The 26,901-nt window shown below is 44.2% G+C and overlaps 1 protein-coding gene across 5 annotated transcripts in view; it reads right to left on the bottom strand.

Moving 5' to 3' along the window:
• GALNT10 (polypeptide N-acetylgalactosaminyltransferase 10) overlaps nucleotides 1-26,901 on the bottom strand; it is a 226,443-nt gene that overhangs the window by 80,138 nt on the left and 119,404 nt on the right. For all 5 annotated transcript variants that reach the window (XM_057541240.1, XM_057541241.1, XM_057541243.1 and 2 more), the window contains one exon: nucleotides 9,248-9,414. In XM_057541240.1, the coding sequence (XP_057397223.1) occupies nucleotides 9,248-9,414 (167 nt within the window). The remainder of the gene's footprint in view (nucleotides 1-9,247; nucleotides 9,415-26,901) is intronic.

The following is a 26,901-nucleotide window of genomic DNA, read 5'->3' as shown; positions in this document are numbered from 1 at the left end:
AAGGCCCAGGAGCTTTCTGAAGAAAGACTATGACAGAAGGGGGGCAGCTCTGTGGCTCTCTCCCTGGGGACCTTATTCCAAGGACCTCCAGTCACCTGCTTCATTGGGTTTTGCTTCCCCCCATTTAATTTTTAAGGGAACACTAAAACAGTGGAAAAGGTTAGACTTTAATCCTCACAAGAAAATCAGGAGAGTATCAGCAATTTAGCACAGTTTTGCTGCACCAAGTTTTTAAAATATAGAAGGCTCGCCTACCGCTATAGAAGCATCACCTTTCTGAAAATATAATGCAGCTATTTTCCATTACAGAAACGATTCTTTCCCAAACATCAGAGCTTTTGATGCTTCAGATGCAATCTGAGTGATTTATTTGATTTTTTTTTTTTTTTGCTATCCCAGTAAATCATTTATATAGTGCTTGATTCACAAAATCCTGGGTTTTTTTTTAAGATGCACAAAATATACCATAAGCATATCGACTCCTGCATGCTGTGTCCTTGCCAGATAGCCACCAAAAGGTTTATAGATTTCCCCCATTATAAACTAATTGATATTCTGTAACAGCTTTAATCTTCTTAGCAGCTCTCTCCTTTGGAGTCTGAGGGGAGAAGCATTCAGGATGTTATATGAAAGGAGAAGAGAATTAAGAAAACTGTGGATTTTCTTAGTGGTAAGACACCCTAGAGACTGATACATAGGAAGTGTGATTCTTAAGGTTATGGAACCCATCATGGGGAAGATGGGTCCCTCCCGTCAAATGGGATGACTAACCAGGAGGGGACTCCTCTAAGGGCAGGTAAGCAGTTTAGGACACCTCCTATCGATCTCTCAGAGCCTCAGTTTTGTCATCTGTAAGATGGAACTGTTTCCCCTGCCTTCACAGTTCCAAAGAAGGAACAATATTTCATTTCTGGGGCGGCCAGGAGAGGGGACACAGGGCAGGCCAAAGTATGAATGCTCATGCTGTCCACACGGCCTGCTAATTTATGCTTTCCCTGCTGTGGTGCACTCACCGGCACAGCCTCTGCCCTGCCAGGGAGGCCCACAGCTCCTCGCTGCTCAGCCTGTCCCTGCATCAGTCAGTTCAGGAGCAAAGTGGTAGGGACAGATCCATGTTGTGCTCTCCGGATCAGCCTCTCCAACAATACGCCTCATATTCTGGAGTCGTGTGAATCCTGTCTCTGTCTCACAACTGACTCAGAGGAGGAGAGATGTGATAGTCATTTTATAATGACAAGGGGGAAATGACTGTAGAAAACTTAGTGGAAGAAACCTGGATACAAAGTTAAATATAACTGGATGTCCACTACACAAAGCGTAATGTAAAGGGGCTAAATGTAGATTCACATTATGGATTATTATCTAGCTAGCAAAAAAACAGATGAGTTAGCACTATACCTATTGACCTGAGGGATGTCTGTGATATATTAACAGGGGAAAAAAAGAAGAGCAATGTGTACAGTATGATCCCATTAAAAGGGGAGAAAAAAACATGTAAAGATTAGGGGCAGAAGTTCTAGAATCAGAATGCATGGTTTTGAATCAAAGTCCTGCCTCGTTGTTCTAAGTAGACTGGCCATTTACTGAACCTCTCTGTATCTCAGTTTTCTCATCTGTAAAATGGGGATAAAATATTACCTTTATTAAGTAGAAAAAGGAGGTCTGAGATCATTGAGTCCAGTGGTTTTCACACTGGGAATGACAGAAGCCACAACAGTGCTGAGGTGATGAATGGGTAAATGCACTGAGCACGAATGCTCAATAAGTATTAGCTCTTGCTACTACACGTTAGTGTTATGATGCAGCGTGGTCTAGAAGGATACACACCAGACTGTAGACATGAGTTACGTCAGTTGGCCTGCAACTAGAGGGGGATTGGGAGGGTATGAAAGAGAAAATGGAAATGAACAGAGGCTGGGAACCGAAGAACATGTTCAGATGGCAGATTAGATGCTCAATAGCAAATGTCACAGGGAAGTGCAAATCCAAACAACAATGAGAAACCACTACACACCTATTTCAATGGCAAAACTCCAAAACACTGACAACACCAAATGCTGGCAAGGATGTGGCACAACAGGAACTCTCATTCATTGCTGGTGGGAATGCAGAATGGCATAGTCACTTTGGAAGACAGTTTGGCAGTTTCTTACACAACTAAACATACTCTTATCATATGATCCAGCAACTGCCACCTTACTTGGTATTTACCTAAGTGAGCTGAAGACTTACGTCCACACAAAAACTTGTACGTTGATGTTTAGAGCAGTTTTATTCATAATTGCCAAAACTTGGAAGCTACCAGGATGCCCTTCAGTAGGTGAATGGATAAGTAAATGGTGGTACATTCAGACAATGGAATAGTATTCAGCACTAAAAAGAAATGAGCTACAAGCTATAAAAAGACATGGTGGAACACCAAGTGCGTATTACTAAGTGAAAGAAACTGATCTGAAAAGACTGCATGCTGTCTGATTCCAATTTTATTAGACATTCTAGAAAAGGCAAAACTACTGAGACAGTAAAAAGGTCAGTGGGTGCCAGGGGTTAGGAGGGAGGGAGAGATGAATAGGCAGAGCACAGAGGATTCTTAGGGCAGTAAACTACTCCATATGATGCTATAATGGTAGACACATGTCATTATACATTTGTCCAAAGCCACAGAATATATAACACCAAGAGTGCACCTTAACATAAACTATGGATTTTGGGCGATAATGATGGGTTGCTGTAGGTTCATCCATTGTAACAAATGTACCCCTCTGATGCAGGTGCAGGACACTGATGAGGGAGTGGGTAAGGGGGGATATGTGTAGGGGGTGGAGGGGTGGATGGGAACTCTCTGTGCTTCCAGCTTAATTTTGCTGTGAACCTGAAATTGCTCTAAAAAATAAGGCCTGTTAAAAAAAAAAAATCACTGGGAAAGGGAAGAACCCTAAATGTTAACAGTAATTGCCTCCAGGAGATGAGGTTATGGATGGCTCTTTCTGCGCTTTCCACATTTCCGTCTTGACTCCTAGCCTGTGCTCATGACGTTCCCTCTGCCTGGAACATTCTTCTCCCTTCCCTACCCCAAGGAGCAGTATCTGCTTATCCTTAGGATCGAGTTCAGCTGGAATTTTTTCTGGGAAGTCTTCCCTGATCTTCTCCGTGCTCGACAGCGCCTGGACCTCCACCAAGGGGCACATAATCCATGGTCTTACGACTGCCCCTTACCTTGTCTGTCTGCCCTGCTGGATGTGAGCCTTAGAAGAGAAGTCTATTTTATTCCCGTTGTAGCCCCAGCACCTGCTGCAGCAACGGGCACAAAGTCATTTCATGAATTTTGCTGAATATATGAATATGAATGAAATCAGGACAAATGTAGAGAAAAACAAATTCAGCAGCACAAAACTCAAGGTGAAGAGAACCCAAACAATATGCTGAAAGTGGGGAATGGCCATCCCGACAGTTGTGGTGGTCCTGGAAGCAAACTAAGGCTTCGAGAGAGATGACAAGAAACGAGGAATAGATGCTGATGGGCTCGTGTCAAGAGTGGTACGTTGCAATGCAAATCGGGTCAGGGCAAACGGATCTCCTTGACGTGTCTCCAGGACTGGCATGGTGTGACAGCGCAGGTCAGAGTTAATAAGCCCATCACAGAAGGAAGAGCTGGGACCTTGGTCTCAATGGTGAGAGCCTCTACCATGTGTACTAATGGGCCCTGCAATATCCACACTCCCTCCAGCACCAATCACTGCCAACAATCTGTTGATAGCTCCATAAACGCTTGCTTGCTTAAGAACCTCCTTTCAGGGAACCCTTCCATGTGTATGTTTTTGTTTGTTTGCTGATGGGGAGCTGAGTTGGGGGAAATGATATCAGTGCGAATATATCATAGCCTTTCGTTTCTGCACCTCATCATTCCAGGCGGCCCACAGTTCATCCAAAGACAATACTCCCATCCACGGCTACATACCCTATTTTTTTTGGAAAACCAATATTGTTTGGAAATGGGGAGGGGAAGGAGAATAGAAAGAAACGAATGAACAAAGACCCCTTTTGTTTTTCCTAATAAAGATCTCCTATCTGGGCAGTGTAATCTGGAGGCAGGTCTGCCACCCTACACTCTCACCTTTCTCCCACTAGTGCAAAAACACCTCTATGTCTTCCTCATCCTCAAGCCAAGCCTCCACATTTGAAGAGCTTTTGGAGTCCCCTGGAAAACTCCGCAGTGCTCTATTTGCAAGCAGGGCCAGGATTATTCCGGGGCCAACGTTTGCCTTCACTCTAGTCCCCAGTGCTGCCTGCCCAAAGCTCTGGATCTTATTTCAAGAATTCATCTGCTCCAATTTTGTCTCCTACCTGAGGTCTTGACCCTCAGCCAAATTAAAATTAGTTGCCCTGAGGATCCTGGAAGAGGCTCATTTCAGAGGAAAATGCCTTCTGCCAGGCAGCGCCAATCAAGCCTGTAGTTAGCATCTATGAATTTCAACTCTGAGAACTGCCTCTGCTCACGTGGCCCAGAGAAATCCGTCTTTCACGATGGCCCATATTTGCCGTACTTGAGACAGGCCTCTCTATAATTCTGAAGTTTTTTCTCTCAAATCTCATTTTTAAAACAATCACTGCCGAGTAAGTTCTTCTTCCAAAGCTGCCTTGAGAATTTCTTCTTGAAACAAGAAGAATGATTGCTTTTCTGAAGAACGCAGGTTGCAAAATCTGACAGCTAATGTGCAGGACTGAGGGGCATGAGGTAAGTGTTCTCCTCTGGGTTCCATGCCCGATTCACTGAGAAAAAAGGGCAACAGTCAGGGGCCTCAGTTCTCATTCCTGTCTGTGAAATGGGACAGTATTCATTCTCTTCTCTATCTTATTAGGGTTTGGGAACGGTACTGCATTGGGTTAATGTTTTTGCTCTCTGGAGAAACAGATGTTACTTGGTGAATGTCATTCTTATAAAATTTACCTTTTCTTTCTCAAGATTGTTACAGTCTTCTTTTATTGGGGGAGGGGGAATCACGTTATTTTCATCACTGAGTACAACACTGAGGAAATTGGGATATTGGAGCATAAACCATTATGGTCCAGGATTGGTCGTGTTTGATAATGAGCTCTCTTTAGCAAGAAGTTTGCTCTTTAGTACAATGGAAAATGATGTATTGAGAAGCATCCTGGGGGGTAGAAAACAGTAATGTGCTTCTGCAGATGTTTCACATTCACAGCTAAGACGAGGGGACAGGCTGTAATGGGAGCATAGAGTGGGGATTCTTGTCTCTCGTCTGCAACCAGCTGGCCATGTGCTCTTAGTCAAGCTTGTCCACTGCTCCAGGACTCAGGTTTCCCATCTGTACAATGAGTAGGCTGTTACATCTGCAATTTTCACACATTTTTAAGCAGTGGAGTTCCTCTTAGTGAACAATTTTCCGGAAACCAAATATAGACCATGCCAGGAGAGGTACGTGAACCCCACCTGCACCTGTGAGGTTCTTCACAGCCCTCACAGCGCTCCCTGACGCATTCCTGGGACCCCTACTGCTCAGAGGCACACGTTCAAAGCCAGTAGCCTTGGATGACCTTGAAGCTATTTTCTAACCCAACAAGTAGAACTGCTGTTTCTAATCTGGATGATGCCGGGTTCACTCTCCCTCTGGAGGACTAATGCCTTGAGAGGCTCAGAGATGGATCCTGCCAAGTGCTATGGGTCTGCCCCCTGCTTCAGAAAACAGGCGACAGGGACCTGAACCTGAAACCCAAAGACGCGGGCCAGCGCCGGTCACCAAAGGAACCGCTGTGTCTCCCACAGCCACATCTATCTCGCTGACTGAAGACGACCCTGTTGCGAGTGATGGTTTCCCCTGTGTGTGGATACAGCTGTAGCTGCCATATATTTTCCCTTCTTCTCTGCCCCCCCTCATTCATTCATTCACTAATTCACAAACATTTATTAACCACAAATGGTCTAATGAGGAAGGCTAATAATAGGTCAGCAAACAGCCCTGTGACCCCACGTGGAGAAGAGAGCACAGCGGCAAGGGTGGGGGACCGAAGTGAAGATAGAGTGAGAGGAGCCAGCCATGGGAAGCGCTGGGAAGAGGATGTCCGGGCAGAGGGAAGAACACGAGAAGATCCCAAGGCAGGATGGAGCCTGGCGTGATCCAGAACAAAAGGCCCTGCGGTGGCTGGTACACGAAGAAGGGGAGCCAAGCGCAGAGGGCAACCCTCACGGCTGTGGCTCTCAAGAACCTGACGGAAGGCTCGGGTGTTCACCCCAAGGAGCAGGGGCTGTGTCTGCCGCAGCAGAGTAAGTGGACATCAGTTAATGACTTGAGCAATGTGCTCATTTATATTCATTTTCACCACCTGGCTGAGAGCCCGTGGCCTGGGGGTGGCGGGCCCAAACTGGGGGAAGGATGAGGTTGGGAGAGGAGGAGGGGTAAAGGACGAAAGGCAGGAAAGGCAGCGGTAGAGCACGGGTCTGGGGCTCTGAGTCCACGGGTCTGGGTGCTCTGCTCACTGGCTGTGTAAGTCTGGGCAAGTCACCTGACCCCAGCTCCTCATCGGAGACACAGAGGCCCCAGGGCCTCCCTCAGAGCCTGTTGTCAAGAATAAATGAGATAATGTATGGGCCTGGCACATAGAAATGGTCTCCGAAATGGTGAATGGATGGGGAGACAATTTAGGCGGAAGGTGGGACAATAGCACATTTATTTAGTGCTTTACAATTTGCAAAGCCCTTTCACCCACGGAAAGGGGGAGACCGTACCTCCATGTCTGTACATTTATCCCTGACACCCACTCCAACAAACTAGCCATAAATAATGTTAAAAGTAATAATGATAATACCAAGCTTAAATGTTTATTTCTTTTTTTTTTTTTTTTAATAAATGTATTTATTTATTTATTTTTGGCGGCACTGTGTCTTCATTGCTGCGCGCGGACTTTCTCTAGCTGTGGCAAGGGGGGGCTACTCTTCGTTGTGGAGCACAGGCTCTAGGCACACGGGCTTCAGTAGTTGTGGCACACGGGCTCAGTAGTTGTGGCACACGGGCTTAGTTGCTCCATGGCATGTGGGATCTTCCCGGGCCAGGGCTCGAACCAGCGTCCCCTGCATTGGCAGGCAGATTCTTAACCACTGCGCCACCAGGGAAGTCCCTAAATGTTTATTTCTAATGTTCACTTTGTGCCATGTACTGTCCTAACCACTTGACGTGTATTAACCCACTTAATAGTCATAGCTACCTAAGAGGTAGATTCCCTTTTACAGATGAGGGAACTGAAGCACAGAGAGATTAAGTGACTGGGTCAAGGTCATAGAGTTAATAAGTGACAGGGCCAGGATCAAAGAGGTAACTATTGCTAAAGAATGGTGCTACAGACACAAGGAGACACACCCACAGGTGACTTCACAGACCTCGCTTCAGGGACGCAAATAAATCTCATATAATGGATGCTATTGTAACCATGGCGGAAGTGCTAAGGGAACAGAGGAAACGAGCTCTGATCATTTAGTTGTCAAACATGTATTAAGCACCTACTATATGCCTAAGGAGTTGAGGATATGTAGTGAACAAGACTGATGGGGTGGTCCCAGCTCTCAGAATGTGGAATCTGGTAGAGGAAACACACGACAGGATAATGTTTACACACACAATGCTCACATGTTACACTTATTTATATTTTAATTCTGATGTGATAAGAGCAAAGAAGGAAAAGTAAAGGGTCCCATGACAATGAGTGTACGTCAAGAGTTAGGGGAGAGGGCTTCCCTGGTGGCGCAGTGGTTAAGAATCCGCCTGCCAATGCAAGGGACACGGGTTCGAGCCCTGGTCTGGGAAGATCCCATGTGCCGTGGAGCAACTAAGCCCATGCTCCACAACTACTGAGCCTGTGCTCTAGAGCCCGTGAGCCACAGTTACTGAAGCCCGGGCACCCAGAGCCCGTGCTCCATAACAAGAGAAGCCACTGCAATGAGAAGCCCGCGCACTGCAACGAAGAGTAGCCCCGCTCACTGCAACTAGAGAAAGCCGGCGCGCAGCAACGAAGACCCAATGCAGCCAAAAATAAATAAATAAAATAAATAATAAAAAAAAGAGTTATGGGGAGAATTAGAGATGGTAGGAACTGAGTTCAAAATGTGTGTGTATGTATATGTGTGTACACACACACACACCCCGCCATGTAAGTGGGGTGTAGTACTAAAACGGGGCGGCAAGCAGCTCAGCTTTGATTATTCTGGAGTGTACTTAGATTCCCTCTCTTCACTACTCATTAGTGCCTCTACAAGAAAGTGAGAAGAGGAAAGGGCTTCTCTTGATTTTGCTGCAAGTGGTGAAAGCTCTGATGCAAAGAATAAGCTCGAGACCATTGGCTGGAGGGCAAATTCTTCTTGGATTTCATTTGTGGCTCCACCTCTGTGTCTCTTAAACCCATGGGTGAGGCTCATAGCGAAGAGGCTCTGCAGTGTGGTCTAGCGGTTAAGATCATATGCGTGGAGTCAGACAGATGTGGCTTAGTCACCACATCACCATCTAAGAGCTGTGTGACCAAGGGCAAATCACTTAACCTCTCTGAGCCTCAGTTTCTGCATCTGTAAAGTGGTGTGGCAGATACTGTAGGTGAGCTGTCCTGATACCTTCTCTAATCCACTTCTTTTCCTATTTCTACTAAAGAGGCCAAAAATCAGAACACTCATGTTCCCAGCCACCCTTGCAGATATGGGTGCCCAAATGTCAGAGTTCTGGCCAAAAGCCTCTGGGGAGACTTTCCTGAATAAGAAGGCAAAGTCTTCAAAGGAAGAGGCTTTGTTCTCTTTGCCCTTCCTCCTTCTTCCTGCCTGGAAGGTAGAATTCCCAGAGGTACAGCAGCCATTTTGTAACCATGAGGATGAGGAAGTGGGAAGAGAGAAGAAGTCTGGTTCTCCAATGATAGACTTGAGCAGCTGTACCAATCCTGGATCTCATTATCAAATGAATGAATAAATGAATAAACCCCTTACTTGTTTGAGCTATTATTTAAAGTTCTCTATTATTTGCAGCTTAATGCACTTCTACATTGATACAAATGGGATAAAAACAGAACCTATTTCATGGGTCGTTGTGAGGACTAAGTAAGATAACTTGTGTTCAGTGCCAGGTTCATGGCCTCAAGCATCAGTACATGGTGGCCCACATGCTGGTGCTGCTGAAGATGGGAAAAACCTACCACCCCTTTGGCAAGTCACTGAACGGAGTGTGGAGGGTGGGAAGCTGGGTGAAATGGGCCCTACCTCGGTCACTGAAGTCGTCCACCAGGACAATCTCGGCGATCAGCTCCGGGGGCGAGCGGTTCAGCACGCTGTGAACGGTGCGGAGGAGGGAGGACCAGCCCTCGTTGTGGAAGGGGATGATGATGCTGGTGTTGGGGAGCGTCTCCAGGTAGCGTTTGCTGTTGCAGCTAGAGGGAGACACGGGGGGACGGGGAGAGGACAGGTTCAGCTCTCATGTTGCCAGGAGAACTCACGCATGTGGTTCAGCTAACTGCAATTCCTACTTCCTCTCCAGGCTTCAGGGAATGAGTGAAAGCTGGGGACACCACGGTCACTTCACAACTTTCTTCTACTTGGCATATCCCAAAGTCCTGCCTCTAATCCCTGCACACAGAGTGCACAGGGATACACACACACACACACACACACACACACACACACACGACCCCCCCATCCAGCTTTGTACACGAGCAGTTACAGAACAACAACCCCCAAGAGTGATGGAGCAGCACCGGGGTTTGGTGCTTTACATGCACGAACTTGTTTATGCCTCAATTGTGATAGGAACATGGTTGTCCATCCTCATGATTCCATGTAGAAGACAGCCCTTCGGTAACACTCTTGTCTCTCTCCCCACCCCTTGCACATTCCTCTCTATGGAGGAGAAACCATATGTCCTTAAACCTGGAAGAATAAACTGGGCTTCACTGGCTTGGCCCCTCTTCTCTCCCTCCCTGGGCTCTGTGGGCAGAGGGCACATTTTCTCTTTTGCTCTCCACCAGCCCCACGGTAAGCTTGGGGGCAGAAGGCCCTGTTCCTGTGGGCCTTTAATATCATGGTAATACCCCAAAGAATTAACACAGTTACTTAATATCAGCAAATATTTAGTTGGTGTTCAAACTTCCCTGATGTTTTTGTGTCTTATTACAGCTGGTTTGTTTAAATCTGGATCAAGACAAGGCCCACATTACTGCTTTTAGCTGATGCATCTCCTAGGTCTCTTTTCCCCTTACCATTTATTTGTTTAAGAAACTGGGTCATTTGTTCTATAGCATTTCCCACAGTCTGCATTTTGCTTCCTGCGTTGATGTGGTGTCTCTCAACATGTTCCTCTGTCTGCCCCACTTTGCCTCCTGTAAACTGGTAGTTAGACCTAGAGGCTTGACCTAATTCGATGAGATATTCTGGCAGCCTCTTCATAGGTGCTGGTGTGAGCATTCCTTGGGAAACACATAATGTCCAGTCGTCTTTCCTTTTGTGATGTTGGTGGCCAAAGATGATTCGCATCTAAATCCTTTATTTCATCAGGGGTTTGCAAAATGGTGATTTCTAATTCTATCATTCTTTCTTTACTAGCTGGAATACTTCCATGGAGAAAAACTTTACCATGTCAACTATTTGGCCTACACTGAAGTACAGGAAAGACAGGCTAAGTTCTTGATTCTTAATTTACCGATTTTCAGAAGGACTTGGTTCCCTAGCATCCTCCAAAGATGGCCAATTATTTGTTTTCATTATGAACTCATAAATTTTAACATAATTAATGTTTCAATTCAGTGCTAGTATTAGTCTTCTTGGTTCCCAAATAAGCCTATTTTTAGCCCAAGGCAGTCTTCTCAAGTTGGCTCCTAGTCTTTTGCACATGGTCACAGAGTACTGACAGCTTCTTTGTTTTCTGACAAAAGGTATCAAAAGATTCTCCAGCCTCAACCTGTATGTTTCCTGCTCTAACCTGGAATCGACCATTCTGCCAAGGAACCTTGGCTCTTTAATATTATCAATATAACCATTTAGATGCTGCAATATAGGCACTAAGTGCATTCATTACTATTATGTTGGTTATGGCTTCTACGCCTTTATGGTGGTCAGCACTACAAATATATTTGAATAGATATGAGTTTATGCTAAAATTTCATATATATATATACAATTTCATAAACATATAAAATTACAGAGTTTTACTAAACTTTAATTTTACATTGTACCTCTTTTTTATTGAGATATAATTCACATACCATAAAATTCAACATAAAATTCACCCCTTTAAAGTGTATAACTCAGTAATTTTTAATATATCCACAAAGTTGTACAACCATCACCACTATCTAATTCCAGAACATTTTCATCACCCCTCAAAAGAGACTTCATATCTATTAGCAGTCCCTACCCATTATCCACTTCCCCCAGTCCCTACCCATTATCCACTGCCCCCAGTCTCTGGAAATCACTAATTTGTTTTCTGTTCCCATGGATTTTCCTATCCTAGACATTTTATACAAACGGAATCATATAACATGTGGCCTTTGTGTCTGGGTTCTTTCACTTAAGCATAATATTTTCAAGGTTCATTCATGTTGTAGCATGCATCAGTACCTCATTCTTTTTCATGGCTGAATAATATTCCACTGTACAAATACAACACATTTTATTTATTCATTCATCAACTGATGGACATTTGGGTTGTTTCTACCTTTTGGCCATTATGAATAATGCTGCTGTGAACATTCATGTACAAGTTTTGGGGTAGACATATGTTTTCAATTGTCTTGGGTATATATCAAGGAGTAGAATTGCCGGGCCATAAAGTAACTCCATGTTTAACTCTTTAAGGAACTGCCAACTGTTTCCAAAGTGACAGCACCATTTTACATTCCCACCAACTATGTATGAGGGTTCCAATTTCTCCACATGCTCACCAACTCTTATTATTGTCCATCTTTTTGATTATAGCCATTCTAGTGGGTGTGAAGTGGTATCTCATTACAGTTTGGTTTGCATATTCCTAATGAGGAATGATGTTGAGCTTATTTTCATGTGCTTATAGGCTATTTGTATATCTTCCTTGGAGAAATGACTAATAAATATGTATTTCATTTTCATATTGTTCCTTGCTAGTGTACAGAAATATAATAGACTTTTTATATTGAGCCTGTGTCTTGCAACCTTGCTGAACTAATTTATTAGTTCTAATAATATTTTTTTGGTGTGGATTCCTTAGGATTTTCTATACACAAGACAGTGTCATCTGCAAATAGAGACAGTTTTACTTCTTTTTTTTGAAACTAGATGCCGTTTATTTCTTCTTCTTGTCTAACTGTTTAGAAACTCCAGTACAATGTTGAATAGAAGTGGCAAGAGCAGACATCCTTGTTTTGCTCCTGACCTTAGAAGGGAAAGCTTTCAATCTTTTACCATTAAATATAATGTTAATGTGCATTTTTCATCAGTGCTCTTTATCAGGTTGAGGGAACTCCCTTCTATTCTCAGTTTGTTGAATGTTTTTATCGTGAAGAAGTGTTGGATCTTGTCAAATGCTTTTTCTGCATCTACTGATATAATCATATGGGTTTTGTTCTTTATCCTATTAATATAATGCATTACATTGATTGATTTTCATACATTGAACCAACCTTGCATTCCTGGGATAAATCCTATTTGGTCATGGTGTATAATCCTCCTTATATGTTGCCGAATTTGGTTTGCTAGTATTTTGCTGAGGATTTTTGCATCTATATTCATAAGGGATACTGGTCTGTAGTTTTCTCTTCTTGTTAGGTTTTTGTCTGGTTTTACATATTCTAACTCTTTTGCTAAAAATCTAGGTTCTTAACATTAACAGTTGCTTGCTTTTTTCCTATAATATATAATAGCTTCAGAAAAGCAATACTAATATTATTTCTAACAATATGATTACAGAAAATTTAAGATTCCTTTTGTTCTTCATTTCTTTTCATCTTTGAGGTATATTTCAACAGAGATTTTAGGGATTTTCCCAGGGCCCAGAAAAGGGGAGCTGAGGACCAGGCAGGCCAAGAGGGAATAACAAAACTGCCCACCTTGGGACTTCCCTGGTGGCGCAGTGGTTAAGAATCCGCCTGCCAATGCAAGGGACACAGGTTCGAGCCCTGGTCTGAGAAGATCCCACATGCGCAGAGCAACTAAGCCCGTGCACCACAACTACTGAGCCCATGTGCAACAACTACTGAAGCCCGCGCGCCTAGAGCCTGTGCTCCACAACAAGAGAAGCCACCACAATGAGAAGCCTGCGCAATGCAACTAAGAGTAGCCCCTGCTCGCCGCAACTAGAGAAAGCCCGCACGCAGCAACGAACACCCAATACGGCCAAAAATAATATATAAAATTAAATCTTTAAAAATATATATATGTGATAAAATCATTAGAGGAATGTTAATTGCAGAATCTCGATGGTGGGAATCTCGATGAGTGTTCTGTGTGCAATTCATTCAAATTTTCTGTATGTTTGACAATTTTCAGAAAGAAATGCTGGGAGGAAAAAACAGCTCAGGGTCCATGGTCTCCTTAGCTTTAAATTCTACGTCTGCTACAGGCACCAAGGGAAGCTGGGGGGTGGGACAGGGCAGGAATGAACCCATGGTGTCTGGCTGTGAGCCCAGTTACAGGTGCATGGACAGGGTGCCCCTAATTCTGGCAGTCCGGTTTTGATGGACAGGTCAGTCTCTCTCTTTCCCCTTCTTTCATGTCCCCTCTTGCTCCTGCATCTGGCTGGACTGCTTTTATCCAGGCCCCACCTCCGGGCCCTCCTCCGCCTCTTCCCCCACCTCTCTAACCCCTTTGATCATTTCAGCCAGTCTTCTGGGGGAGCCTCTTCCAACTTCATTATGTCGACCTTCACAAATGAACGAAAGCACCTCTTCTTAAAAATCCCTTTCCCTTAATTTGGCTGTGTCCTCTGTGGCCAAGAAAGACAGGTGCTATCTAGTTTTTCTACAAGAGTTCCTGCCTTCCATCCAATTTCACAGGAGGCTCACTCGTTGCGGCAGGGTTGGAGGCGGGGCTAACTGTAATAAATTGCCTGGAGTCCATGGGCTGAAATACAACAGCGCTATTACGGCGCAGAGAGCCCTGGCTCTCTTGAACCCCAGAGCTGGGGCCCACAGCCTGCCGGTAGATACACAAACACCATCATGTACTAAGGGAAGCAGACGATGCCACAGCAGACTAAATTCACTTCTAGTTTAGCCCAATCCTGGACTTAAAAATTATCCAGAACTTAAATAAAAGGCTCAGCCCTGATCATGTGCTTCTGGGGACGCGAGGAGGGTCTACTCTTCTTCTCCCTCCTCTAACCATCCACTCATTTATTTACTAAATAAACACAAAATGGCACTTTGACTTTTGCCACAGGCACTCGTCATTAGTTTGGTCCCAGCTTAGTCTACTGGTTTAGATAAAAAATTGTGTGCCACGCTGAAATGAATCTCTCCGGGATCCAGCAGGAAGCTTGGTTCCACAGACTCTCCCACGGGCCACCTCCCTGTTGGGAGCCTGTGTGAAAAGCCCCATTTCTCCTCCTCTTATTAGGCCTCAGATCGCAGCAGACAGAGGAGGCCTGGGGGTGGCAGGGAGGAAGAGAGAAGGCCACCACCCACCCCAGTGACACCCCCATCTTAGCTGTCACCTTTAAGACCTGTCTGCGTGTTGTGTCTTAAGATCTCAACACTGGACAGTAGAGTATGCTCAGTGCTTGTATGTGTGATAAACACGAAGCATCCCTTTGCTCGATGCCTTCAGAGTGTGGTCTCCGGAACGGGGCAACTGGGGCACTGCTCCCAATGCAGAGAGGCTGGGTTTGGCTACGACCAGGCAATCAACCTCTTCCTTCCCCAGGTCAACGTGCCTGACGGTTTATAGAGCACTCTCCCTTTTCTCTAAGCTGCACCAGCCCCTGGGAGGGAGACAAACCTGGGCGTGCTAACCCCGTTCTCCACATGAGGAAATGGAGCCCCTAGTGGAAAGTGACTTGGATCCAAGCCTCAAATCTAGAGAGTATTTACTTAAAAGAATGCTTATAATATTTTTCTTGATGACAAAAGTGGTCATTGCTCACTATGAAATGCTGGAAAACACAGCAGGGCTAAATGACAACCGCTAATGACTTCAACATCCTGACACCGGGGGCTGACCTCCGTGAAACATTTAGGGTATGCCTTCCTCCAAGCTCTTCTCTGAACAAATATTTGTTTCTACAGCACGGCACATGGCACACTGACTTGATGGCCTCCCAGTGTCCACGGGTCCCCAGATACAGAGTGGGCTCCTGAGACACTTAGAAGGGGCCCTGCGGGGGCAGGAACGGGCAGAGCGATGCCCTCACAGAAGGTCAAAGCAGGGACACCATGACATTTCCATCACATGATATCAATCTTGGTGCCCCCTTGGCTCAGTATTTCTGGCCCCAGGAGACACCATAAAGGAAGAGGCAACTGTGGTACTTCAAATCTTACGACTATGAGCTGAGTGCAAAACATCCCACCCCTTGCCCAAGCACTTCCCTTGTTATCTGGTTCACAGTCTGATGAGGTCCCGACCTCAACAGGACAAAGTTGAGTTAGATGTTCACGGTGTGAGGACCAAGAGACACGGTCAGGGGTGCTCCTTGACACACTTTGAAATGGTGAAAAGAGTAGAAAAACAGTGAATGTTCATCAATGGGGAAAGATTAAATAAATGATGAAAAATTCGAACTAGAGAGTACTGATAGCAGTTAAAAAATAAGCTGGAAGATGACAATGATTATAAGAAAATATATCTGTTAAGGATTTCTATTCTGTTGGGCATAATAAGCACTTTCTAAGCACTTTATATGCATTAAGTCATTTAATTGTCACAATGCTCTTATGAGGTAGGGACTATCATTACTCCCATTACAATGAGGAGCAAACAAGGCAGAGAGGTCAAATAAACAGCTGGTAAGAGCTGGAGCCTGGATTGAAACCCATCTGTCCTGTATACATAAATATTTGTATAGGGGTAATGTACTATTAATTATACAAGCAAAAAGAAGAATGAATAGATAAAAAAACAAAAACTGCGGGAACTAGGTAGGAGTCTGAAATCCTGGCTTCTGGTTTCTGCTCTGCCATGCAACATTCCAAGTCCCATCTTCTTGCCGGACCCTGGGTTCCCCTTATGTCGATAAGGGAGCTGGACAAAGGGCAAGTCTGGCGTGCCTGCTCTGTATTCCTTCTCCTTCTTTTGGTAAGAGCATCCTGATTCTCCTTGGGGAATCTCCCAGCCCTCAATTTCACAGGGTTTGGCGGAGGTCCTTGCCTTGCCTTGAGGGTGGGCAAAAGAGCCTGGCTCAGCCAGAGCATCCCAGCTCCACAGCCCCCGTGGTTGGTTCAGGGATGGGCACCTGTAAATCAGAGTAAATCTTGGCTGAGACAGCTGGGAGAGAGGGAAGCTCTTTTCTGCTGAAAATGAACGTGGGAGGATAGAAGTCTGATCTGCCTGGGGCCACCATACAGACTGTTCCCTATCTTAAAATGAAGTTAGCAGAACAGAAAACAGAGCCAAGAGCTGGAGAAAGAGGTTCCTGCTGGCATCATTTAGGGACCTGGATCCAGCTCTGGCAGAAACTATCGTCTACTCCTGGCCTTTTCAGTTACGTGAGTCAATACATTGTCTTTTCTTCAGTCAGTTTGAGTTAGGTTTCTGTCACTTGTAACTATTGAGGATCTTGCTGATATAACTGGATAATCTCTAAGCCCCATCAGTCACATGAATCTGTTTTGGAACTAAGGATGGCTTTTGAAGGACAGAGGCAGAATCTTCCCCAGGTGCTCCCTCTGACCTGAAGGGGGCAGCCTCTCTCATGCTGCAGGAAGAGAACTTTGATCATTCACCGACTAGGAGAAAGTGGCCTGGGCTGAGGCCTGAGGTGGTGGGTGGGAGGCAGTAGGAGGACTCACTGGGGACTGAGCAGTCCCCAGCTGAATATTCCCTAAAGGATTCTGAGCCCTTGGGCATAAAGATGAATCTAATACACTGGCCCTTAACATGCACCCTCAGGGCTTAATGCTGGAGCACTAGAATAAAAAAGAAAAGAAGTCAAAATCAAAGGGAAGCATTTCAAAAATTTTCTCTCCAACTCAACCTTGAAAAAGAACAATCCAGTCATTTTGAAGGGAACATAAAAAAACCCAAAACATTTAATTCCCTAACATGGGACACTATCCACAGACCAAATTGAAATGCAAGTCCAGGGACTTCCCTTGTGGTCTAGTGGATAAGACTCCCTGCTCCAATGCAGGGGGCCCGGGTTCGATCCCTGGTCGGGGGAGCTAGATCCCGCATGCATGCTGCAACTAAGGGTCTGCATGCCGCAACTAAATAGCCCACATGCTGCAACTAAGACCCAGCGCAGCCTAAATAAATAAATAAATAAATACTAAAAAAAAAAAAGAAGTGCAAGTCCATGAACACACCCAATATTGCATGTGCCTAAGGGAGCAAGAGTGCTCTGGGCCTGGTTTCAAATCCCGACTGTGCTACTCTGCAGCTGTGAGACCTGGGGCAGCTTTCCATCCCTTGCTGAGACTCAGTTTCCTCATCTGTGAAGTGGGGATGGTAACACCACGAGGAGGACAGGAGAACTAGGTGAGAATGGACACTTAAAACAGTCACAAGGAGGGAGAAGTAGCTAGCTCCGGCCTTGCAGACAGGTAAATGTGGAGGAGAACTCACAGCAAAGAGAACGTTCCTGATTTCAATTCTCTTGGAATCAGGGATGGCCATGCCAGGAAAGGGCAAGGGGCTTCAGTAAGGGTACTTCCCAAGGTGGAAACCGTGGTAAGGGAAGGGGCGTAAGCTGAAGAGACCCTCAGATCTGGATTCAAATCTCACCTTTGTCACTTAGAAGTGTGTCACTTGGGGAAGGTCACAGCCTCCCTAAGCCTCAGGTTCCACGTGGGTAAAACAGGGATAAAACTCTTTTCTATTAAGGCTGTCCCAAGGAATAAATGACATACCATATGTGAATGTACCTGGTATAGCATCTGGCTCAGAAATGTGAGTTTCCACCTCCGCGAGGCCACGGTGTAGGTCATTTTCCAGCAAATGGTTTAAGTTCAAAATTCTGAAATTCTCCCCTCTGTATTTTGTATAAAGGACAGTTCCTTATAATACAACATTCTCAGAAAGACTATGTCTTATGGGCTCTGGAGCCCCCAAGAAGCTTAGTGGAAGTTATAAATAGCTCCAGGCTCTGGAACAAAAGGAAGAAACTGGATCTTAGTGGACAGAGTGTGAAAAGCCCCTGCCCTTCACCCTCATCATCCCTCCAGATGCAGGTTTGGGCCCTCTCCTGACATACCCGACAGCAAGCCTTTTCTCTACAGCTGAGGCTCGGCTCCGCAACCCTTCTCTCCCGCTCTGTGGGGGATGAGACAGGCGTGGGTTTCTCTTTAACACAGTCTGGCTGGAACCAGAGGAGCCGGAAAATTAGTGTGACAACATGTGCTGAGGCTGACACCTTTTTGAAGGTCCTTTTCCATTTAGGGGAGGCTTTGCTGCACCCACCTGCTCTTCCCTCCTCTCAACAGGCAGTTAAGAGAATAACAAAGCTTATTAGTATTAATTATGCACCTCTGCACCACCAGTTCGTCACCAGTTTTGTGCCCCCCTTACCTGTACCAGAGACTTCAGGTACAAGCAGTATTTAAAGGATCTTGGTTTGTGCAGTCTTTGCCTCTCCCTTTGAACTCACATTTTGGAAAGCCCTTTGCTCAGATCATATCTAGTTTTGAGACAGGTGTAAAAAAAACAACAACAACAGCAAAAATTTTTAAAGCACACAGGAAAACCCAACAGTTTCTTCACATGGCTGTCCCACTTGATAAAACTGGTCCTTCCGCACACGTAACCTGCAAAGTGTTCCATGTGCTCAAACTTTAAACACAGGCTGACAGCAGGAAGGAGGAACTCTGGTTAATCAGTACGGTAGGTGAGCTCAAGAGGCCCGGAATTATCAGCATGAGATAACAACCATAAGGACCACACCTCCCATTAGATGCCAGATGCCAGGCCAACAGGGTAAGGAGGAAATGGGCTTTAATATCAAGATTCTTCATGATTCATGACAGAGGAGAAAAGAAGAAACTAAAATGTAAAGAAACATGTTCAAGGATGTTTTTGCCATTGTTTCCAGAATGGAAACAACCTGTATGCCTGTCAACAGAGCAATGGTTGAATTTATGAGATTCCTGTGTAATATTATACAGCTATTAGAAATGTCTTAGAAAAGTGACCATAATATAAGCAAAAAAAGCTACCTGTAGGATAAAATACATAGAGTATGACCACATTTTTGTGGGGGAAAAAAACCCCAGACCAAAAAACCCCAAAGCACTTGCTATGTCTCCATATGTTGCATAAGCAAAGGAAAAGTCTACAGAATGCTAAACTGATACCATTCACTACCTGGGCAGATTTAGGGTTGCAGGTGGCTGGCTGGGTGGGGGCACTATTGATTTTGTCCCCCAAAAAGGTGTGGAGAAGGAGGCTTACAATCAGGGGGGAGTTATGCTCTAGTCTATGTCACATTGCTCCCAAGGGGAGCTGCTTCGCTTTTCTTATCATCATACTGCCCGTGATACCATCTTAATGAAGGGAGAGAATTGGTAATTGTCTTTATCTTCCAGTCATTATTCTCTTTTTCCTTAAGTCCTTTCGAGGGCAATACCACTTAGAAATCAAACGCATCTCTGTAACCAATTTTACTGAGGGCGATTTATCTGCTCCTGGACAAGCTTATGTTACCTTCAGCAGCAGGAGTGAAAGGTAACTCAAGCAGTGTCCGGGCTGTGTCCATTTATCTAGCCAACCTTGCTCGCTACGCCTGGCCCAAGAACCTTCACGCACAATGGATTTGAATGTAAAAATGTCTGCTTCCTTCCTTGTGAGGAATGGGTCTCGGTCTTGCGTGATGCAGCAGAAGGAGCACAGGCTGGGGTCCAGGTGTGAGTCTCCTTTGCCTTCTACAGGCTGTGTGAACTGGTGCAAAGAACTCAGCTTCCCTGAGGTTTAGTGTGTGCATCTGTAAAATGGAGCTAGTAATCCCCATTAGACACAAACGGTTTCAGAGAGGCCAGAATCACAAAAGAGTTGTGACAGAGTTTTTGTAAATGAGAAGATGATGCTGAAACATAAAGGAAAGAAAAACGTCATCACACCAAACCTCAAAGTAGGAACAAGTGAGCTGAGGCTGGTGGAGTGCTCAGCACGATGCCTGGCACACAAGCACTAGCTAAATGGCAGGCGTTTAGTATTCATGGAGAATACAGCACCCATTTCAAGAAGGCTTAGAAAACACGTCTGTTTGCAGAAATGATAAAAGAAAACAAACCACACAGCAGCTCACGTGGATGTCGAGTGGTTTTCACCCAGCAAAAATCATATGGGATACATGCCCGTTTGATTTTCAGTTGACAGGCAGCCATTTTTGTGTATAAGCCATTTATCTCCGTAATTTCAACAAAAGGGCTGAATTCACTGAAATCTGTCTTAAAAATTACAAGAAAAGGAGTCAATTTGAGAAATTTTATTGGCTGCCATTTCATTTTAAGGCTTATGAGCACCTTTAAATCCCAATATTAGGTCTGATGGATCAATAACTGTTGTCTTAGAAGAAACACTATTGCTCAGAAGAGAGAAATTTAATTTCAGAGGAGAGCCGATTGAAGTTTCCTGTAGAATCAGTGATGCTACAGAGAAACCTGGACTTTTTCCTTTCCCAGCTCACAACTCATTCAGGCTACAGCCTCCTTCTGCCCCCCGCCCCTCCCTACACAACTGCCTTGCTAACAACCTGCCGAACTTAGGGAGTCTGGATCTCTCTCATCCTGAGGATCTCTGGGCGCTAATCTTACACTCAAGCACTCCACTACAGAAGTGTCAAGTGAGCTTACTCCACCATACAAATCATGACAAAAAGGGTAAGAACTGCTGATACACACTAAATACATCTTCCAAGCCTGTCACTGTTGTACAGAGGGTCTGACATACCTCCTGGCACTGTGTGTGTGGGGGGGTGGGAGACGGGTGGGCCCAGACTCCAGCCATTCACTCCCATTGTAGATGGCAGAAGGTGTGCACCGCCCTCACCTTGACCTGAATGTGGCACACAAACTATCATCCTGCACACCACACCACAGACCACAGCTGATCCTGGGTCATTTTTAGATTTACTATCCGTTATGCCTCAGACATTTCTTGCTATTCAAGGAAGGTGAGTTAATTAAAACCACAATATAATATATAATATAATCAAAATAGGATCCCACCACCATTTCCATTTTTCACAACACAAATGGCATCATTTATTCAACTGCCTACTTGACATCATCATTTGGATGTTTTTAGAACATCTTAACCTTGACTGAAATACAAATCTTGATTTCCCCCAAGCCTGCTCTTCCCAAAGTCTTTGTTTCTGTAATGGCAACTCCATCTCCCCAGTCGCTCTGGCCAAAAACCTTGGCGTTATCCTTGACTCCTTTCTTTTTCTCATATCTATACGGTCTGTAAGTAAATTCTGTAGTCTCCATCTTCAAAGTATATCTAGAATGCGGCCACTGGTAATCTCTACTCCCACTGTGGTCTGAGTCTGTAATATACCCCTAACTATATTCTCCCTGTCTCTACCCTTGGCCACCTCAGTCTATTCTAACATAGCAACCAAAGGGATCCTTCGAAAATGAAAATCGGATCATGGCGCTCTCTGCTCAAAACCCTCCAGGGATTCCCATCTTACTCACTTTGGTAAAAGCCAAAACCCCACCATGACCCTGACACTCCTCCAGCCTTGTTTCTCATCACTCTCCTCCTGGCTCACTGGGTACCACAGCCAAGCATGACGGTCTCAGGGCCTTTGTACTTGTTTCCTCTGCCTGCAGGGCTCTTCCTCCAGTTAACTGCCTTGCTAGGCCCCTCACTTCTTCATTTCTCTGTTCACATGTCATCTTCTCAGCAAAGCGTTCCCTGACCACTGAAATAAAATACACCTTATTCCCATCACTTTTTTTTTTTTTTTTTTTTGGCTGTGCCCCGCAGCATGTGGGATCTTAGTTCCCCAACCAGGGATCGAACCTGCGCCCCCCTACAGTGGAAGTACGGAGTCTTAATCACTGGACCGCCAGGGAAGCCTCTCTCATCACTTTTTCTACCTCTTACTTTGCTTCTTTCTTTCCCTACATCACTGGAAAATAAATATATTCATTTGTTTGTTTATGACCTCCCCAGCCCAGTAGAATATAAGCTCTAGGAGGGAAGGAAATTTTGCCCATTTTGTTCATTGCTGTTTTCCCAGGGACTAGCCTACACTAGTAGGCTAGTAAGTAATAAGCATCCATGGTAGGCACACAATAAGTATTTGCTCAATTAATGAGTGAATGACTTGCAGAGAAAGTTTCAACTGACTAATAGGCTTGAGATCTCTTCAAGGCAGGGACTGACATTTCATCATTTTAGTATAAATGAGTAGGAGGAGGCTGCATTTAGGTGGGTAACAGATCGGGGATGGAGGAATGAGAAAGGAACCCCTAACACACATACACAGTTGCCTTAAATTCCTGATTTAATTAGCTCTGAATACATTCATGAGGTGTCCATGCAGCAGGAGCCCAAGAACACAGACAGCAGCTCTGCCAACAGCTTCCTTTGGTCTCCTGGGGTCCCATGAATGCACAACTGGTGATGCTTTCTGGGCCAGAAAAACTCAATTCTTTTACATCCCAGGCCTTTCCTGCTTGGGCTTTCATCACCATTCCAGAAGATTCCCTGTCTGTTTCTGCATATATTTATAAACATCAGGCTTTCCTGGTTCTCAACCCCCAGCAACACCAAGGCCACATTATCATGGAAGGAAGGTGGTGGTCCCTCAATAGGTCCTCAGCCTCTAGCTCTTCTGGGTCCAGGGAGTGATTTCCCTTCAGTGCTCTCCCTCTTCCTGATTCCCTACCCTTCTATCCGGATGTTGTGGATACTGCAATGCTTAGCAAACCACGATAACAAATCCATTTCCACCTGGATTCTATTATTTTTAATAGGTTTTTGGTGGAGTCTTTAGGGATTTCTGTATATATAAAATCATGTTATTTGCAAATAGTGACCGTTTTACTTCTTCCTTTCCATTTTGGATGCCTTTTATTTCTTTTTCTTGCCTAATTGCTCTATCTAGGATTTCAATACTATGTTGAATAAGAGTGGTGAGAAGGGGTATCCTTGTCTTGTTCCCGATTTTAGAGATAGCTTTTAACTTTTTATTACTGAGTATGATATTAGTTGTGTGTTTGTCACATATGGCCTTTATTATGTTGAGATACGTCCTTTCTACACCCACTTTATTGAGAGCTTTTATCATAAATGGGTGTTGAATGTTATCAAATGCTTTTTCTGTATCTACTGAGATGAACATATGGTTTTTATCCTTCATTTTATTAATGTGGTGTGTATCACGTTGATTGATTTGTGGATGTTGAACCATCCTCGAATCCCTGGAATAAATTCCACTTGATCACGGTTGTATGATCTTTTTGACGTATTGCTGAATTTGGTTTGCTAATATTTTGTTGAGGATTTTTGCATCTCTGTTCATCAGCGATATTGGCCTGTAATCGTCTTTTTTGTGTTGTCTTTGTCTGGTTTTGGTATCAGGGGAATGCTGGCTTCTTCACAATGAGTTGGAATGTACTCCATCCTCTTTAACTTTTTGGAAGAGTTGTGTAGAGTTTGTATTATTTCCTAAATTTTTTGTAGAACTCACCGAGGAATCTATTTGGGCCCGGAGTTTTCCTTGTGGGAAAGTTCTTAACATAATTTCAATTTCTTTACTAGATATAGGGCCATTTAAATGAATCATTTCTTCTTGAGTAAGTTTTGGTAGTTTGTATCTTTTAAGGAATTTGTCATTTCATCTAAGTTGTTGAATTTATAGGAACAAAGTTGTTCAGAATATTACTTTACTATTCTCAACAGTAATAGAATCTGTGGTATGTCACCTCTCTCATTCTTTTTTTAAATTATTATTTATTTATTTATTTATTTTTGGCTGTGTTGGGTCTTCGTTTCTGTGCGAGGGCTTTCTCCAGTTGCGGCAAGCAGGGGCCACTCTTCATCGCGGTGTGCAGGCCTCTCACTATCGTGGCCTCTCTTGTTGTGGAGCACAGGCTCCAGACGCGCAGGCTCAGTAGCTGTGGCTCATGGGCCTAGTTGCTCCGCGGCATGTGGGATCTTCCCGGACCAGGGCTCGAACCCGTGTCCCCTGCATTGGCAGGCAGATTCTCAACCACTGTGCCACCAGGGAAGCCCTCTCATTCTTGATATTGATAATTTGTGTCTTCTCTCTTTTTTTTCTTTATCAGGCTGCTAACACATCAATTTAATTGACCACCTCAAAGAACCAGCTTTTGGGTTCACTGATTTTTCTCTGTTGGTTTTCTATTCTCTATTTCACTGATCTCTGCTTTGATCTTTTAAAAAACTTCCTTTCTTCCATTTATTTTAGATTAACTTACTCTTTCTAGTTTTTAAAGTAGACACTGATGTCATTAATTTGAGACCATTCTTCTTTTCCAATATAGGCATTTAATGCTACAAAATTTCCCCTTACATGCTGCTTTAGTGACATCCCATAAATTCTGATATATTCTGTTTCCATTATCATTCTGTTCAAAATACTTTCTAATTTTCCTTTTGATTTCTTCTTTGACCCATCTGTTATTCCTAAGTGAGTTACATAGTTCCCAAACATCTGGAAATTTTAAGACACTATTCTATTATTGGTTTCTAAATTTAATTCCACTGTGGTCAGAGAACATAATTTGTATCACCTGATTCCTGTTAAATTTATGGAGACTTGTTTTCTGGCCCAGAATATAGTTTATCTTGGTAAATGTTATGTATGCACTCGAAAAGATTGTATATTCTGCTGTTATTGAGTGGAGTGTTCCACAAATGTCAACTGGGTCACACTGGTTGACAGTGCTGTTCAACTCTACTATATCCTTGCTGATTTTCTGTCTACTTGTTGTATCAATTATTGAGAGAGCAGTGTTGAAATTTCATAATTGTGGCTATGTCTATTTCTCCTTGCAGTTCTATGAGTTTTTGCTTCATGTATTTTAAAACTATCTTATTAGTTGCTTAACCATTTAAGATTGCTATGTCCTCTTGATGAATGATCCCTTTATTATGAAATGACCTTCTTTATCCCTGGTAATTGTCTTTGTCCTGAAATCTATTTGACTGATATTAATATATAGTCACTCCAGTTTTCTTTTGACTAATGTTAGCACAGAAGATCTTTTCTATCCTTTCACTTCTAATTTATTTGTATCTTTATCTTTAAAGTGTGTTTCTTGCAGGCAGTATGTAGTTGGATCTTGCTTTCTTATCTAATCTGACAAGCTGCTTTTCCACTAAAGTAATTACTATGATAATTTAATGTGATTATTGATATGGTTAGGTTAAAGTCCATCATCTTGGTACTTGCTTTCAATTTTTCCTTTCTGATCTTTATTCTTTTTTCCCTCCTTTTCTGCCTTCTTTTGGATTAACCGAATATTTTTCATCATTCCATTTTATCTCCTTTGTTGGCTTATTAGCTACAACTCGTTGTTTTGCCATTTGAGTGCTCCTTTTAGGGTTTACAGTATATACTTTTATATACTTTTAACTTTTAAAGTCTAATTTCAAATGACATTATACCACTTTGTAAGTAGGAGAACCTTACTATATTACATTTCTCCCCTCTAACCTTTATGGTGGGATACATTTTACTTTTATCTATGCTTTAAACGCAAGGATATGTTATTATTTTGGGTTACACAGTCAGATATCTTTTTTTTTTAATTAATTAATTTATTTTTTGGCTGTGTCGGGTCTTCGTTTCTGTGAGAGGGCTTTCTCCAGTTGCGGTGAGCGGGGGCCACTCTTCATCGCGGTGCGTGGGCCTCTCACTATCGCGGCCTCTCTTGTTGCGGAGCACAGGCTCCAGATGCGCAGGCTCAGTAGTTGTGGCTCACGGGCCCAGTTGCTCTGCAGCATGTGGGATCTTCCCAGACCAGGGCTCGAACCCGTGTCCCCTGCATTGGCAGGTGGACTCTCAACCACTGTGCCACCAGGGAAGCCCCAGTCAGATATCTTTTTGAAAGATTTAAACAGTAAGAAAAAATTGTATATATTTACTCACATAGTTACTGTTTCCAGTGATCTTCATTCTTTGAGAATGAAGATCCCTTGCTGCTTTTGTAGCCTGTTGGGGATGTAAAGGCACTCAACAGAATCCAGGCCTATTATAATAATATGAGCTTATAAATTCTTTTGAGGAAATTGAGCACATACCATAAAGTAACCATGTTAATTTAACAGAAAGGAAAAATCAAGAAGGAGCATGGAACCAGGAATCTGGCAGACTCGGGCCTTTTCTTGTGACAAAGACGCCGTTCAGGTTCATTCATTACTGGAAGCTATATTCATCGACTGGAGAAAGCAGGTCAGGATTGTAGGCTGCTTTCACCCCCACCATGGATAATCTTTGCACGGAAGAAGCTGATCATCCAACGGAGGGGTGTGCCCAGGAACTTTCAGACCCGGGCAACTTCCAGCAGTTGGGACTCCGCTGCTACCAGCTCTGTGCCCTGGAGGGGGCCTCCATGTGTGGCTGCCACACAGCCCAGCAGGGCCCCCGGGGAGAAGAAAAGTGGGCCAGCCCACCAGCCATCCTTGTTCCTGCTCCCTTGGCAGGAGGGGCCGAGGGCAGGCCTGCTCAGAGCCAGCTGACCACCTCCCGTATGCAAACCCAGCAGGTGGGGCTGGACCACCTAGTCTCCACTCTCCGTGGCTGCACGCTCCCT

Source organism: Balaenoptera acutorostrata, chromosome 2 (genome assembly GCF_949987535.1).
Source record: "Balaenoptera acutorostrata chromosome 2, mBalAcu1.1, whole genome shotgun sequence".
Lineage (NCBI taxonomy): Eukaryota > Metazoa > Chordata > Mammalia > Artiodactyla > Balaenopteridae > Balaenoptera > Balaenoptera acutorostrata.
Note: the sequence above shows the minus strand (reverse complement) of the source record. Positions and strands in the feature narration are given on the sequence as shown.